The sequence below is a fragment of the Molossus molossus genome, unplaced genomic scaffold (genome assembly GCF_014108415.1).
Source record: "Molossus molossus isolate mMolMol1 unplaced genomic scaffold, mMolMol1.p scaffold_m16_p_3, whole genome shotgun sequence".
NCBI classification, from domain to species: domain Eukaryota; kingdom Metazoa; phylum Chordata; class Mammalia; order Chiroptera; family Molossidae; genus Molossus; species Molossus molossus.
The window spans coordinates 120625173-120640846 of record NW_023425366.1 but is presented as its reverse complement, the minus strand read 5'-3'; the positions used below and the strand labels follow the sequence as shown (position 1 = coordinate 120640846).

The 15674-nt window shown below is 53.0% G+C and overlaps 1 protein-coding gene across 1 annotated transcript in view; it reads right to left on the bottom strand.

Moving 5' to 3' along the window:
• IFT140 (intraflagellar transport 140) overlaps positions 1-15674 on the bottom strand; it is a 99601-nt gene that overhangs the window by 9840 nt on the left and 74087 nt on the right. The window contains exons 18-28 of the mRNA XM_036280671.1: positions 10756-10933; positions 9821-10011; positions 8944-9039; positions 8704-8836; positions 8480-8623; positions 7750-7878; positions 7425-7607; positions 2934-3140; positions 2506-2718; positions 2262-2428; positions 720-861 (exon numbers count right to left, since the gene is read on the bottom strand). Of these exons, the coding sequence (XP_036136564.1) occupies positions 720-861; positions 2262-2428; positions 2506-2718; positions 2934-3140; positions 7425-7607; positions 7750-7878; positions 8480-8623; positions 8704-8836; positions 8944-9039; positions 9821-10011; positions 10756-10933 (1783 nt within the window). The remainder of the gene's footprint in view (positions 1-719; positions 862-2261; positions 2429-2505; positions 2719-2933; positions 3141-7424; positions 7608-7749; positions 7879-8479; positions 8624-8703; positions 8837-8943; positions 9040-9820; positions 10012-10755; positions 10934-15674) is intronic.

Below are 15674 nucleotides of genomic sequence, written 5' to 3'. Positions count from 1 at the left end.
GAGAAGTTTGGTAGTTTCTTAGAAAGTTAAACATACACTCACCCTATGACCCAGCAATTCAACACCCAGGTGTCTACTCAAGTCTTAGCAACTTAAGGGGTGAAGGGCAGGATGTCTGTACCTCTCATATTGGCTCCCCAAAACACTATTTTGTGTATACAATAGAAATTTTAAAACATACAGAATGAATACATGAATATGGCAAAATGTTAAAAACTGGTGAGTCTGGTAAAAGACACACTTGGGTTCTATTATTCTTGTAACTTCTCAATTTGAAATTATTTCAAAATAAAAAAGGCTAAAAAATAAAAAACAAAAATAAAAACAGAAGAGGTGCTTCCTCTATGGTGAGCTCCCTGCTCCTGCTGAGGGTGGGACTGCGGCAGGTAGGTCCCGCCCTGGAGGCTGGGCCATCCACTACCCCAACCCTCCCCATCTGGAACTCCTCCATCTGCAGGTAGGTCCCGCCCTGGAGGCTGAGCCATCCACTACCCCAACCCTCCCCATCTGGAACTCCTCCATCTGCAGGTAGGTCCCGCCCTGGAGGCTGAGCCATCCACTACCCCAACCCTCCCCATCTGGAACTCCTCCATCTGCAGGTAGGTCCCGCCCTGGAGGCTGAGCCATCCACTACCCCAAACCCTCACCATCTGGAACTCCTCCATCTGCAGGTAGGTCCCGCCCTGGAGGCTGATCCATCCACTACCCCGAACCCTCACCATCTGGAACTCCTCCATCTGCAGGTAGTGCTTCACCAGGAAGCCATAGACGTCCCCGATGCGAATGGTGCTGTCCAGGTCTGGCTCCTCCAGGAGCAGCTCACACTGCTTGACCGACTCCTTGGGGTCCTCGCTGTATGTCCTGCGAGAGCAGAGACAGCCTGAGCACGAACCCAGGACATGGACTGGGTGTCAGAGGTCAGAGCAGGCCTGCCTGCTCCAAGACGGAGCTCATAGGGACCAAGGGACAAATATTTCGTGAAGGTAATTCTCATGAATTAAAACAATTCATTAATGAGTTAATTCATACAGGCACTTATTCCTTTAACAAAAACGTACTGATTGCTCAGAGCGCCAGTACTGCACCACAGTAAAGGTCTGTCGGTCCTAGTCCCTGCCCAGGAAACAGGCTGGAGCAGACGGTGTGATGCGGGGGGCACTCAGGGGCCGAGGAGGTTGGGCAGAGGATTGGCATGAACAAAGGCCTGTGCAGGGACACATCTGGGGTTTGTCAGAGAGTAGCAACTGGTATGTGAGTGAGGGCAGAACCAGGAGGGCCTCGTGAGCCTTCCCAGAGCAGGACTTGGCTCAGGGCGGTTGGCTGGAGCCTCTAGGGGCGCAGGTTTCACTTCAGAATGACCAGCCGGCCCGTTCCTGCTGAGCCCTGACGTGGCCACCCCAGGCAGACCACCCTCTGGCCCTCCCGAGGCCCCTCCACTTCATCCAGTGTCCTGCCCTGTGGCTGCACGGTTCTTTCTGCCCAATCTCCTCCCTTCTCCCTCCCGTATCTCAGGCCCAGAAGATATTCCAGAATGTACACATCCAAGTGGGGCGTGCCCTTTGCAGAACCCCACTTTGCACAACAGTATTCAAAATATGTTTGGAACTCTCCTTTCAAAAGTCTGTCTTCAGATAAGGAAATGCTTTCGCTGAGCTGCTGCTGACACAGTGGGCTCTTGGAAAAGCTGGATGAGTTGCCAATAAAAACTGGTGTCATATACAAATTTAGATTTGTTGCCTTTCCTAAATACAGAGAATGTTCTGCCTGCGCCTCCTTCCCACAGGCCCTGAGCCGCCTCCATGGGAGGAGCATGTTTGATCACCAGCCTCCACCACGCTGGGGTACGATGGCCCCTTCACTCGGAGCCATACTGCTCAGCCCCTGCGCAGATGAGCAAGTCCCAGGCTCCCCGCAGACACTCTGTGTAGACCCAAATCTGCCATTCTTCCCCATTCCCCTAACAGGTTTCTCTCTGGATGGTCTCTGGTTGTTTCTGGAACAATCTTTCCAAGAACATGCCCAGGTTCTAAGGGGACCCCCCTCAGACATGAATGAAGCAACAGCAACACCCCCCGTGTTCCTGTCGAGGTGTCCAGGGAGCCCTTTGGAGAATGTTCACTGGAAATAGAACCTGGGCCTGGTCCTGGCAGTGAGGGGGGGACAGAGTCACAAGGCACAAGCAGGAGACTGGGGGCTCCCCAGAACTTCCCTGGGGCCCAAGGTGCAGAGCGCCCGCCGCCCACCCTCCTGTGGGAACATACCTGCGGGCCTGAACAAACCGCTTCACCAGCGTCATCTTGCTCTGAAGCTGTGCCAGCTTGGTCTCCTGGTCCAGAGGGCTCTTGGCCTTGGCCTTGGACAAGCACTTGTAGGCCTCAGTTAGCGCCCCGTGGGCCTTGTCGTAGTTCTGGTATTCATTGATCTCCACCTGAGCAGACGAGACCATCAGGACCCGTGGGCCAATAACCCTCCCCGTGACCCCCAGACTGCGAGGAGGGGCTGTACCTGGGCACAGGCGTCATAAAAACCGGCCAACAAGTCCAAGGCCCGCCCCTTGGTGTAGAAGCTGATGATGTTCTTCATGGTCTCCGGCTCCTTCCTCCAGTCCAGGGACTGTAGGTAGTTGGCCGCCATGATGTAGATTTCCTTTTGCCTCGAGACCCCCGCGAAGAACACAATCTTCTCCGTGTCCCCAGATTTGAGCAGCGCTCTCATGGCCTAGATGGAGAAGGGACAGAAGCCAGGCTAGGAGCTCTCGGAGCATGTCATGTCGCTGCCCCGCCTGCTGGGTCCATGACAGGAGTGAGCTCACGTGCCCTCAGAAGCCAGGCTGGGAGAGCCCACTCCTGTGGGGTGAAGCTCAGGACAAAGGAAAACCATGCCCTGGGCACGTGTTCCTGATGGTGGTGCAGCGACTGTGCCGGCCCGCTCACCTTGATCTTGTTACCGGCCTGAGTGTACTTCTTGGTCGCCAGGTGGTAGCTGCCCTGGCGCATGCAGCAGTTGGCAATCTGCTCCAGCAGCTCGCGCCGCGACTCTTCTGACAGGTCTGTGCAGTCCTTGGACACAGTCATCTTTTCGGCCATCTCCTCGGTGATGGTCATGTTCTGCTCCAAGCAGAGCTGCAGGGCTTCCTGATACTGGGAAGGTGCCACAGACATTGAGTCAGGGCAGTTACCCTCCCGGCCACCTCCTCAGAGGAAGCCTGAGCCAGGCTCAGTGGTGGCCTGTGACTTTCTCTCACGCTACTAACATTCTGGAATGCAACGAGGGAAATGCGCAGCTCAAAAAAGCTTATATTTGTTGTGGGAGAAAAGGGAAACCAGAAATTAATTTTCTTCTATAATTCTTTTGAAAATTTTACATTGAGGCATTTAATTAATTAATTAATTATTTTTATCCTCACCCAAGGACATTTTTTTTTTTTTTTTTTTTTTTTTATTTTTTATCCTCACCCGAGGACATTTTTTGTTCAGATAGAGTGGGAGGGAGAGAGAGGAAGAGAGAGAGAGAGAAACATCGACATGAAGGGACACATCGAGTGGCTGCCACCCGCACGACCAACCAGGGCCAGGGACAAACTGCAACCGAGGTACGTGCCCTTAGCGGGAACCGAACCCGGGTCTCTCTGTACCACAGGCCGACGCTTTAACCGCTGAGCCAAACCGGCCAGGGCCCCAAGGACATTTTTGCATTTATCTTCAGATGGAGTGAGAGGGAGAGAGGGAGGAAGAGAGAGAGTGAAACATCGATGTGAGAGAGACACATCGACTGGTCATCACCTACACAACCCTAACCAGGGCCGGGGACAAACCGCAACCAAGGTATGTGCCTTTAGTGGGAACTAAACCCAGGACTCTCGGGTCTGCAGGCCGACGTTCTAACCACTGAGCCAAACTGGCCAGGGCTTCATTAATTTTCTTTAAAAATTTATATTTTCCACATAGGAATATGTCTTGGGAAAAAATAATTATGTCTTGGAGATGATTCCATCTCGTATAGAAGGAATGGCACTTTCTTTTTGACAGCTACACCGTACTCCACTCTATTGAGAACCACTGCTTATTTAACTTATCCTGCTGACAGAGGTGGGTTATCTTTGCTAGTACAGCCCTTGTGCTTATGCCACCCACATGTGCATTAGTGTGTTGTTAGGATAAATTCTGAGGACAGGAAGTGCTGGGTTCAAAGGAGATGTAATTTTATTTGTGACTGGCACTGCCTGCTGTGTTCCTACCCACAGCCTGAGTATATTTGTTTCCTGTGACAATATAGTGGGTTTTCCCATCTCTCTTTTTTTTTAACATTTCTTTTTTTTAAATATGTTTCTATTGATTTTTTAGAGAGAGGAAGGGAGAGAGAGATAAAAACATTGACATGAGAGAGAAGCATCAATTGGCTGCCTCCTGCACACCCCCCACTGGGGATCAAGCCCACAACCCCCCTGACCGGCAATCAAAATGGGACCTCTCAGTCCATGGGATGACACTCCGCTGAGCCACACTGGCTGGGCAAGGGCTTTCCAACCTCTTCACTTTACTCGCCCAATTCATGAAAAGTGGAATCTCCTTGAGTTTTGATCTGTTCTTCTCTTATCATGAGGGATAAATACTGAGAATCCATCCATAATTTTTGTTCTTTCCTTTTGAGTTTTTGGTAACTTTCTTACTGGTTTAGAGAAACTCTATACATATGAAGAAAATAAGCTTTCTGGGATATAGGTAGAATATATATTTCCCCCCATTTTATTATTTATCTCTGCTTTTTTTAAATCCTCACCCGAGGATATTTTTCCATTGATTTTCAGATAGAGTGGGAGAAAGGGAGAGACAGAGAGAGAGAGAGAGAAACATCTATATGAGAGAAACATATTGATTGGTTGCCTCCTGCATGACCCCAACCAGGGCCAGCGACTAAATCACAACTGAGGTATGTGCCCTTTACTGGAATCGAACCCGTGACTCTTTGTCCACGGGTTATTGCTCTAACTCTGGAGCCAAACCGGCCAGGGCTATCTTTGTTTTTTTATGGTGTTTTCTCCATATGCCATTTTTAAATTTGCATTTGGTTGAACTGATCAGTCTTTCCCACTAGGGCTTTTGGGTTTAAATCATAGAGAATGCCTTTACTCCTTTAAGACCACATGACACCTCATGGCTTCTGGTGGACTACTGCTATTTCACTGACACCATTAAATCTTTGACCCATCAGCAATTTACTTGGAAGTACGAGATGAGTAGGATTTAGCTTTGTTTTTCCCAGTGGCTACCTGGTTGTCAACCCCATTTACTGAACAACTCCCCTTTTCTCCAGTGTTGTGGGTGCTCCTGCATCTCACACGAAAGGTGCACACACACGTGGCTCTGCTTCCGGACTTCCTAGCACGTCCCACTGATCTGTAGCCTGACCAAGCACCAGACCCCAAGTGTTCTAGCTCTGATATACTGGGAGGTGTAATCACCTCTTCTTAATCTTCTTTTCCAGATTTTTCCTGGTTATTCTGGTTTATCTGCTTTTCACTGTGAAACTATAGAATCCACTTATTCAGCTAGAGAAAACCTTGTGGTGCTTGTCCTGGGGTCAGATTAAGTGTGAGACTGCCTTAGGGAGGATCAGATGTACATCTATGAGGTCTTTCTAACCAGAACACGAGATAGGTGCCTATTCATATGTTCAAATATATTTTTTCCCATTTATCTTCAGATAGAGTAGGAAGGAAGGAAGGGGAGAGAGAGAGATAAAAACATCGATTCGATGTGAGAGAGACATACCAACTGGTTGCCTCCCACCTCCATCAGGGCTGGGGACCAACTGAGGTAGGTGCCCTTGATCAAAATCAAACCCAAGATTCTTTGGTCCATGGGTTGACGCTCTAACCGTTGAGTCAAACCGGTCAGGGCTGTTCAAATATTTCTTGATCACTCAGCAGTGACAGACAAAACTGCGTAATTCTGGCCACAGGAAGAAAGATCTTTTAATTGGATAGGCATGCCCTGGCCAGGTAGCTCAGTTGGTTAGAGTGTTGTCTGGATACGCCAAGGTTGAGGGTTCGATCCTCAGGGCACACACAAGAATCAACCAATGAATGCATAAACGGGTGGAACAACAAATTGATGTTTCTCTCTCTTTCTCTTTCTCTCCTTCTCCACCTCCCCTTCCTTCTCTCTCTCTAAAATCAATCTTAAAAAATTGAATAGGCTAATTTTGTATGATTAACAATTTTCTTTTCTTTTTTTATCCTTACCCAAGGACATTTTTCCATTTTTTGTTCAGATAGAGTGGGAGGGAGAGAGAGGAAGGAAGAGAAACAACGATGTGAAAGGGACACATCGAGTGGCTGCCTCCCATACGACCCAAACATGGCCAGGAACAAACTGCAACCGAGGTACGTGCCCTTAGTGGGAACCAAACCCGGGTCTCTCTGGACCGCAGGCCGACGCTCTAACCACTGAGCCAAACCGGCCAGGGCAACAACTTTCTATATTTCTATTCAGTTTCTATCAAGGGGAATTTTTCTACTTAAAACAGATGAGTACACATACCCATGATGATGGCTACTATCAATTTTCTATTAACTAGAAAATAACAAGTGTTGGTGAGGATGTGGAGAAATTGGGACCCTCTTGCACTGTTGGTGGGAATGTAAAATAGTGTAGCCACTGAGAAAAACAGTATGGCAGTTCTTCAAAAAATTAAGGGTTATCATATGATTTGGCAATTCCGTTTCTGGGTAAATACCCAAAAGAATTGAAAAAGGGTCTTAAAGAGATACTTGTACACCAATGTTCACAGCAACATTATTGACAATAGTCAAAAGGTGGAAATAACCCAAGTGTCCATCTATGGATGAACTGATAGGCAAAATGTAGAATATTATTCAGTCTTAAAAAGGAAGGAAATTCTACAATATGCTACAACATGGACGAACCTCAAGGACACTATGCTCAGTGACATAAGCCAGTCACAAAAGGACAAAAATGGTATAATGCCACTCATATGAGGTCCCTAGAGCAGTCACATTTATAGAGACAGGAGGTAAAATGGAGGGTGCTGGGCTATGGGAGGGGGTCGTTGTTGTTTAATGGGGACAAGATGCAAAGATCAAGAGAGTTCTAGAGACTGGTTGCATGAAAACGTGAATGCACTTAATGCTACTGTACGATACACAAAAAGCTGCATGTGCTTCATCACATACACAACAAGATGAGTGGACCTGCCCGGTTATAATTTGAAGACACAGGTGAAATGGGCAGTGAGTCCCCTCGGGTCGGCTATACAAGGTGAGCTATTCTCAGCCCCTTCGCCCAAGGCTGCTGCAGCCAAAACCTTCCTCATGAAACTGTAATCAGGAGACAGTGAAGCCGCGCTCATTGTGTGGACACAGTGCCCAAGTGTGTGCCTGGGGGGACCCGCCAACCCCATACCTTCTTGGCAGCCAGCAGCAGTTCCACTGCTTTCTCGTACTGACTGTGCTCCAGGAAGAAGTCTGAGCAGCGGGCCAGGAGGGCAGGGTCCGACTTCTCATCCAGGTCCTCCGCGATGAGCTGCAGGGCCACAAACTGCTGGGTGGCAAAGGCCAGCTCCAGGGCCTTAGAGAAGTGGCCGGCCTGTGGATAGCAAGGGAACTCTGAGCAGCTGCCCAAATCCTGATCCCAAGACTGCTCGAGTCCCTTGCATACAGGCAAGTCCTCCGGTCTGGGAGAGCCTTGTGCTGTACCCCTTCAGGTCCAGGGCAGGGCCGCCCCTCACCTTGTGGTACAGCATAACCGCCCTGTCCATCTGCTCGCCCTTCTCCTCGTAGTAGCATGCCGCCTCAATCATGTCCTCAGGGGAGCTCAGCAGGGCCAAGTTCATGAGCTGGTCATCCAGGCCATTCTCCTGCAGGGAGGGGGGGCAGTGAAGAGTGCCGGGGGCACCTCCTCCATTTGTCATGCACCAATCCACATGCTGGTGATTTCCAACGAGTGTCATGTCTTACTGGGTTTGTGTACCAGAACTGTCAGAGGTTTCCTTTTCCCCTGTCCTACAGAACATTGTGGGAACTAGTTTACATGGGGCTTTCTCATTATGGATTTTTCAGAAGTGAGGCCCTGGGCCGGAACATTTTTATGGATGCAGAACGTCCGATAGCTTCCTGTGAAAGGCCTACTGTTTACAAGCAGTGAGCCAGCCTCAGCGCAGGCTCTGGAGCCCTGTGGACGTCGCCGTGACAACTCCTTGCTTTACAAACACCATCAGAGAGGACAAGAGGGGGAAGGAGAGGCCGAGACAAATAAGGCAGGCAGGGTGAGGCCCAAGTGGCAGAAACCGGCCTGGGAGGGAGATGCGATGCTCATGATATGATTCTCTAACTTTCCTGTTTGGAACTCCTTAAGAGATGGGGAAACGAGGACAAAGCTCCATGTCCACCTGCCTGGGCTACACCTCGGAGGTGGCGTGCTTCCGTCTGCTGCACTGCGTGGTGCACGCAGCCACCTACCTTGCACAGACGGATGGCGTTGTTGAAGGCCTGAGCCCGCGTGTAGAAGTGCACGGCCTGCCTCACCTCCTCCTGGCTTTCGTACTGCCGGGCCAGGTGATAGGATGCAGCCCAGTTTCCTGTCTCGTTGGCTATTTCAGCAGCCTAGAAAAACACCAGAGAGACCCCGGGGCTCTGTCTCCAGCTCGCTCCCCCCGCGTGGCCGACTCCTGGCACACGCCTACCTTCTGGATGTTGCCCTGGAAGCAGTGGATGCGGACCAGGGAGAAGTAGTCCTGTGCCAGCTCATAGTAGCGCAGCGCGGCGTCCATCTCTGCCTGGCTTTCCAGGTACTGGGCCCACCACCTCCACAGGGTTCTGCGAGCAGCCCGCAAGTCATCCCTCAGGGCCCCGCTCCCACTGGAAAGGAGTCCCCGGGTCCCAAACGCCACCGCCACAACCCCTCGCCCAGTGGGGACACTCACTTGTCCTTCATCTTATTGATGTAGAGCTCCAGGGACTGCAGGTCCTCAGACAGCATCCTGGGCACCTCGAAGCGGTGGGTGTCTGACTTCTCGTAGCTGCGAGAGGAGAGGAGGAGCAGCTCGTCCACTGTCTCAGCTGTGCTGAGTGCCTGCAGACAGGCCTGCGCCCTGCTCCTCCCTATAGCTCTGCGGCCTGTGGCCCTGCTGTCAGGAGGCAGTGGGGCTTCCTCGCTGCTCATGGGCCGGCCCTGGAGAGGGCTCAGCTTGGCCGGGCCCCAGGCACTACACCCAGCACTGCCATGGTGGCACCATGATGGACTGGGGCTGCAGCAACACCCTCAGCTGACCCCAGGTCTTTTTTTTTTTTAATTAATTTTTTTATGCTCACCCGAGGACATTTTTGCATTTATCTTCAGATAGAGCGGGAGGAAGAGAAGGGGGAAGAGAGAGAGAGAGAAACATTGATGTGAGAGAGACACATCAACTGGTTGCCACTCACATGACCCCAACCAGGGTCGGGGATAAACTGCAACCGAGGTACGTGCCCTTAGCAGGAACCGAACCCGGGACTCTCCAGTCTGTAGGCTGACACTCTAACCTTGAGCCAAATTGGCCAGGGCGACCCCAGGTCTCTTAACATGCCCAGACCCGGAGACAGTCAGGTGAAGCTGTCGCCCCTCTCTGAGGTTCTCTTAAAGCAACAACTCAAGCTCCCCTTGAAAGACACCCACTGAGGTCACCACCTGCCCTAAGAAGGTGCCTAAGAAAGTCTAGAATCATTCTTAGAACCTTTATGGCCACCTTACTGAGGGCAGAGAGAAAGATAAGAGGCAACCAGGGCCTGTCACAGTGTGAGTCCAGAGAGGCCCTCGCTCACTAGCTGAGGGCCAGGCTGCAGTCGGCGCTGGCCTCCAGGTGCTTGGCGTAGTTGTAGTAGGTGGTGCGCAGGTGGACACGGTCATGGAGTTCGGCCACTTCTATGGCTTTTTGCCACTGGCCAGAGGCCTGGTAGAGCTGGTTGAGAAGGTCGTAGCGCTTGCATTTCTTGTACAGCTGCTCAGCCTCCTCCTGAAGGAGAGGGCGCATGTCAGTGCAGTCACCGCTCTGGCCACCACAGGACCAACCGCAGACATCAACCAGCCCATGACAAAGACGCACAGCATGCTGAGGACAGGCGAACACTTCAGGATGTGTTCTGAGATGTACAAGATGAATACCACATGCCAATGTGGCGTCCCCATCTTCAGGAAGAGCTGACTCCACCTAGACCTGTCTCTAGTGGGGAAGTCCCTGCTTGCCATTTGAGAGGAGGCCCCACCTGCTGCAATGCCCTCAGACCAGCCTGACCAGGGCCAAGGGCTGCCCCCGCAGGTGTGCTCAGCAGACAAAGCGCCTCACAGCTGTCCTCTCAGAGGGTCTGCCCTCCAGCCCCCACATGGCTGCAGGCCATCTGAACCACCCCGGCCACAGCCCACCCTGCTTGGCAACTCAGCTTCTGCCTCCTGAGTTCTATCAGCTTCTCTTGGCCTCCTGGGGTACAATGGGCCAACACCTCCATGAACATGCAGAGGACAGGGAGGAGACCTGGCAGAGGGAAGAGAGGCCTTGCAGGCTCCTCAGGGACCTTGTGCCCTTTTTTGGCTTAAGCTAGTTTAAGAGGGTTTGTATTCTTCAACCAAATGGCCCAGACAAGAATATACCATGGCTTTCCCTCTTAGGTCAGCGGGGCAGGCCCTCTGCCCCAGATCCCAGCTGGCAAAGGAGCAAGGAGCGCCCTCTCGGCGGCAGGCTATCGTCCTTTGCCGGACTCACCAGCATCCCCAGCTGTATGGCCAGCACAGCCACACGGGCCTCCAGCTCTGGTTCCTTCTCAGCCTCTCGCAGTGCTCGGGCTCCGCGTGCGTGGCCCATGTTGCCCAGGCACACCTTGGCGACGTCCAACCGCTGGGTCTTCACACACATGCGTGCCATGTTCTCCCAGACGGCCTCGCTGTGGTAGAGAACATGGCAGCTCCATTAGCGTCCAGCCCCTCAACCTCGGGCCCCATCATGACCAATGCCAGACAGTGCAGGGGACCTAGGTGGACATACATGGCCACCGAGAAGGAAATTGAATGGGCTCTACCCACAGAAAACATGGCAAACCAGGCACCACATCCCCCCTAGAAGAAAACATGTGTCCCCTGGCTGGTGCATGACCTCTCGTGGCACGTGCTCCTGAGTGGCCTGGGGACCCCTGCTCCTTATACTAGGCTCCCTCCACAGCCCCAGGATTCCTGCATTTCCCTGCAGTCAACAGGAGGACGGTCCCGTTAAGAGAGAAGGGCCTTCTGTGTAGGCTGAAAAAGGCCCAAGTCTCTTTCCTGTCTCAGTAGGTACATTTGCTCAGCAAACACTGGCTTACCTTTGCCACACCCACCACAACCACAGGGGGGTCAAGGGCAGCCCCTCCTCTGTCTTGTCCCAGAACAGAGTGGAGGCCAGTGTCTGGGGACTATAGAGCAAGCTGAGGAGTGGGATGGCAGGACTCCCATACTCCTCGCCCGTGCCCACGAGCCTCGTAGTGTTATCAGGGCACATGGCTGGGCGCACCCTGTCGAAGGTTCAGGGACACAGGTTCTTCCTATACACTGTAAGGCTTCTAGAATGTCACTCCCTCTGACACTGACCTGGGGCTCCTACCCTACTCCCTGCCAGGTCCCAGGCTCAGTGTGAGCCTGGAAACAGTCTCAGACCCCAGACGGTCACCCTGCAGGGATGACGAAACTCCACAAAACTCATTCAGGTGTCCTGGCAGGGGCTGCCGGACAGGACACTCTCTGCCCTGCCTACCCTGAGCTCAGACCCAGGCCTTTTCCAAACATCTCAGTGTGGGCTTCACCCATGAAGGCAAACGAAACAAAGGTGCTCATTGCATCATCTCTCGTGGACCAAACGGATGTCTTCCTATCATAAAGCCAGCAGCCCATGCACATGCGCAAATGCTTATACACGTGTACCTGCATACATGTACCTCCGACACTTAGGCACAGGTACGGACAACCACATGCTTACGCCCACACATACCCTTGTAAACAGACTTATATACAGAAGACCCCCTGGACCCCTCCCCTTGAATTCCAGCTGCTCCCAAGGCCCCCCTTCAGATGAAGCCTGGCCTCAGGCAGAGCAGCCCTGGAGCGGGTGGGCTGGGGCTGCTGCTTCCGACTGGCGGCAGCCAAGCAGCACGGGCGCCTTAGGGGACTCAGCTCAGGACCAGCTGACTCAGAGGCACAGCTCAGGTCCCGGGAGGGAGGAGGTGATCTGGGTGCGTGCAGGGACTAGCTTGCAGCCTCAGTGCTGTGGGCATTTTCCCAATGGCCTTGACTGAGAGGATGGATGAAGGGGGCATATCGAGAGAGGACATTGCTGGCAGGGTCCAGTCCCCTGTGAGCCACGGCTGAGTGTGGGGTGTGGGGGGCTCCATGGTAAATGGGCAACTTTCACGTCAGTTTCCTGACACGGACGTCATTGGGGTGAAAGCTCCTGGGATGGGGAGCACCAGGACCCACTGAGGTTGGCGTTGGCCAGTGGGATGGGCCTCCCTGTGGGTATCTATGGTCCAAACGCTGCACAATAGGTGCCCTTTCCACAAGCAAATGTATACTTTTGTATGTTTTTGGCTTTATCTGGGTCCTGCTGGAACTTTTAAAATTTGCTAGATATGGCTACTGAGGGATGGCTGAAAGGGCAGGGTGACGGGCCCCAGGCAGCCATGGCGCGTACACGACAAGACCTGGTGAGGGGCCTGCTGGAGCTCAATCCCCTTCGATAACCTCCCAAGGGGGCTGCCCACAGCACTGAGGAGCACGGTGATTTCTGGGACATGTGCCCCTGGCAGAGCTTTCAATGGGTCAAAGCCCCCACGCAACTCCACGCCTCTCCTTTGAAATTCAGATGAACAGGTTCTGAGAGAGCAGAAGCCCGAGAATACGGCCAGCTCAGGGGGCTGTAGCTCCATCTCTTGCCCTGGGCCAGAAGGGCTGCAGCGACATCCAGTCAGGCCCCTTCTGCCCTTTCTCCATCCACCGGCTTCAGGCAAGAGATCACCTTCTCTGTACTAAACTTCCTTCCTTACAAGCAGCAGGAAATCGGAGCTTGTCTCCCCTTCATCCTCATGTGCTGGTGCTCGGGAAGCACTGTGGGTGTAACGCCAGCTGTCTAGAAGCCCACGTCTGTTCTGTATGCAGCCTGGTGCCGCCCCTCCCGAGACAGGGCTCACTGGAGCTCTAAGGGTCTTGGGGGCAGACTCGGACACTGTGGACAAGGCTTTCCACACTACCGCTGGTTCTGGAAATGCCAGCTACTAAGAGCACAGAATCCTGGGCAAATCTGGGCTCTCAGAGCAGGCGCCATTCTCACCCACAGCTTCTAATCAATTCTGTACAACTTCTCTTTCCACTGATGGGACTGACGACACGTTGTTATGCTCCTCAGCGACTCCTCAGTCTCCCTTAAACATGCCTTGGTGCTTTCAAGATCTGGCCCCAGAGTAGGCATGGGCAGCGCTGGGCAGTGGGTAGGGGCCTGGGAGCTGGGGTTGCCCTGCCTTCCCAGGCCTGCTGGGCAAGGCACTGGTTAGGCACAGGGACTTTTATGCTTCCTTCCCAAAATAATCCATATGATTGTAACCTTTAAAATTCTCTATGCTACCTTGGCTGGCGTGGCTCAGAGGTTGACCCAGGCACCACACTTACGGGGTTGATTCCCGGTAACATCAAGCACATGCCTGGGTTGCAGGTTTGATCTCTGGCCCTGGTTGAGGTGTGTGTTGGAGGCAACCAATGGATGTGTCTCTCTCATATCAAAGTTTCCCTCTCTCTCACCACCCCTCTCCCTCCCTTCCATTCTCTTTAAAAATCAATGGAAAAATATCCCCAGGGGAGGATTAACACAAACAAACAAACAAACAAACAAACAAACAAACAAACAAACTGTTTTTGCCAAGGGTGTAAGAGACCAGCAGCGTGAGGGTGATGATGAGGGCTGAAGGTGACCTCTTCTGTCTTCTCTCCCTCTCCCTTCCCTCCGCCGTGTCTCGAAAGCAGATGGCTGATACCTGCATCCGGCTGAAGTGGAAAGCAAGCTGAACAAGCAGAGAACCTGGGAACCGTGTACCAGCACCCTTCCCAGTGGGCAGACCTGGGCTCCACGTCTCCCCATGAGGATGGCTGTGTGCTTGGCCAGCATCAAGCACTCTTAGGAGCAAGAGGATGTTGTGGGCCACTGACATATTGGGTTTCATTGTGGCCCCTGGATTAAAAGTGCTGGGCATACTGTGTGCACATATGTGACAAAAGGTTCTGTCCTGGGAATTAAATCTCCACCAAGTGGGAGCTCAAAAAAGCAAGTGCTAGAAGCACAGCCTTGAGTGTTCCCGCTGGGCTGGGGCTGCCCAAGCGAGCCACAGTGGGGGCAGGCGCCTCCCCACACAGCTGAATGCAGGACTGCCCGAGTTCGACCCACGGGGCTGGCCGTGTCCTCGGCTGGCCTCCAGCACAGCATCAGCACCGTGTGCGGCTCCTGTCCTTCTCTCCAAGGGCAGCTCCAGCTCCAGTGTGCACTTCTAGGGCTTGTGCATCCGATATACACGCCAAGAAGTAAACACCGCCTCGTCTCCATCCAAGTCTTGAGAGTTTCCTGTTGTCCGAGCCAGTCTGTGGACAGCACACATCTGTACTTCATCAACTCGGAAAGGCGCCTACGCGAGAGGCGGATGGGGCAGCTGAGGGGCCGGCCTGAAACCAGCCCAACTTTCTGGAAAGCCGTCTTCTGAGAAGCTGCTAGAACTAGCCCTAGTGGCCCCTCTTCTCAGACCTGCTCCAGAGACCCCCAGGCACAGCATGGGTGACTGGAGATTAACAGCCTCATGTTCTACCAAGCAGCACACATGCTGTTGCCAAAGCTCCTCCACTTCTCTGCTCTAAGATAAACAGGCCTGTTTGTGCCTGTGCGGGAACAGGGAAGGCGTGCACAGGCGCTGCAGCTGGACCTCACTGCAGGACCCCAGGTCTGGAGCTCTGGAGGACAGGAAGGGCCCGTGAGAGGCTCAGGGAGCCCACGGCCAGGCTTCATTCCCCTACGGGACCCCCACAGTCACAGGAGAGACAAATAGAAGTGGGGGTCCTCTGAGACAGGGGCACTCCTAACTCAAATCCAGCTACCAGGGCTGCTGCTGTCCCCTGCACCCTCTAACTTCCCACCCCACCGCGAGCCAGAATGACCTGCCGGGAGCCCCATGAGGACTTCCTGGGGGTCCTGGCCCCTTCCCTGCCCAGCCTGGGAAAAGAGCTGGATGAAGCTGGCCCAGTGGCTGCTCCTAGGACAAGCAAAGCAGGTACTTTGTTTCTGAAACCATGTGCTGCTTTTTATCAGAAATTAGCCATTTAAAGACAACCTAAGAATAAGTGATTTACATACATAAGGAGGGGAGTCGATCCTCTTCTAACGGAGACTTGGGAACACTTCCTTTTCGAGGCCTCCGTCTACTGCACTGTGCACTCAAGTCCTCCTGAGAGAGGGGCTGCATGTGGGAGTGAGGAGGGACCAGCCCACGGGGCCCATCCCCATCTGTCCCTGGTACTGAGGGAACGGGACCACAGGGAGGAGCTGGGAACAGCAGCTTTTCTCCTGGCACAGGCCATGGAAAGCGGAAAAACATCCTAAAATAGATCAAATCCCTCAGAGAACGT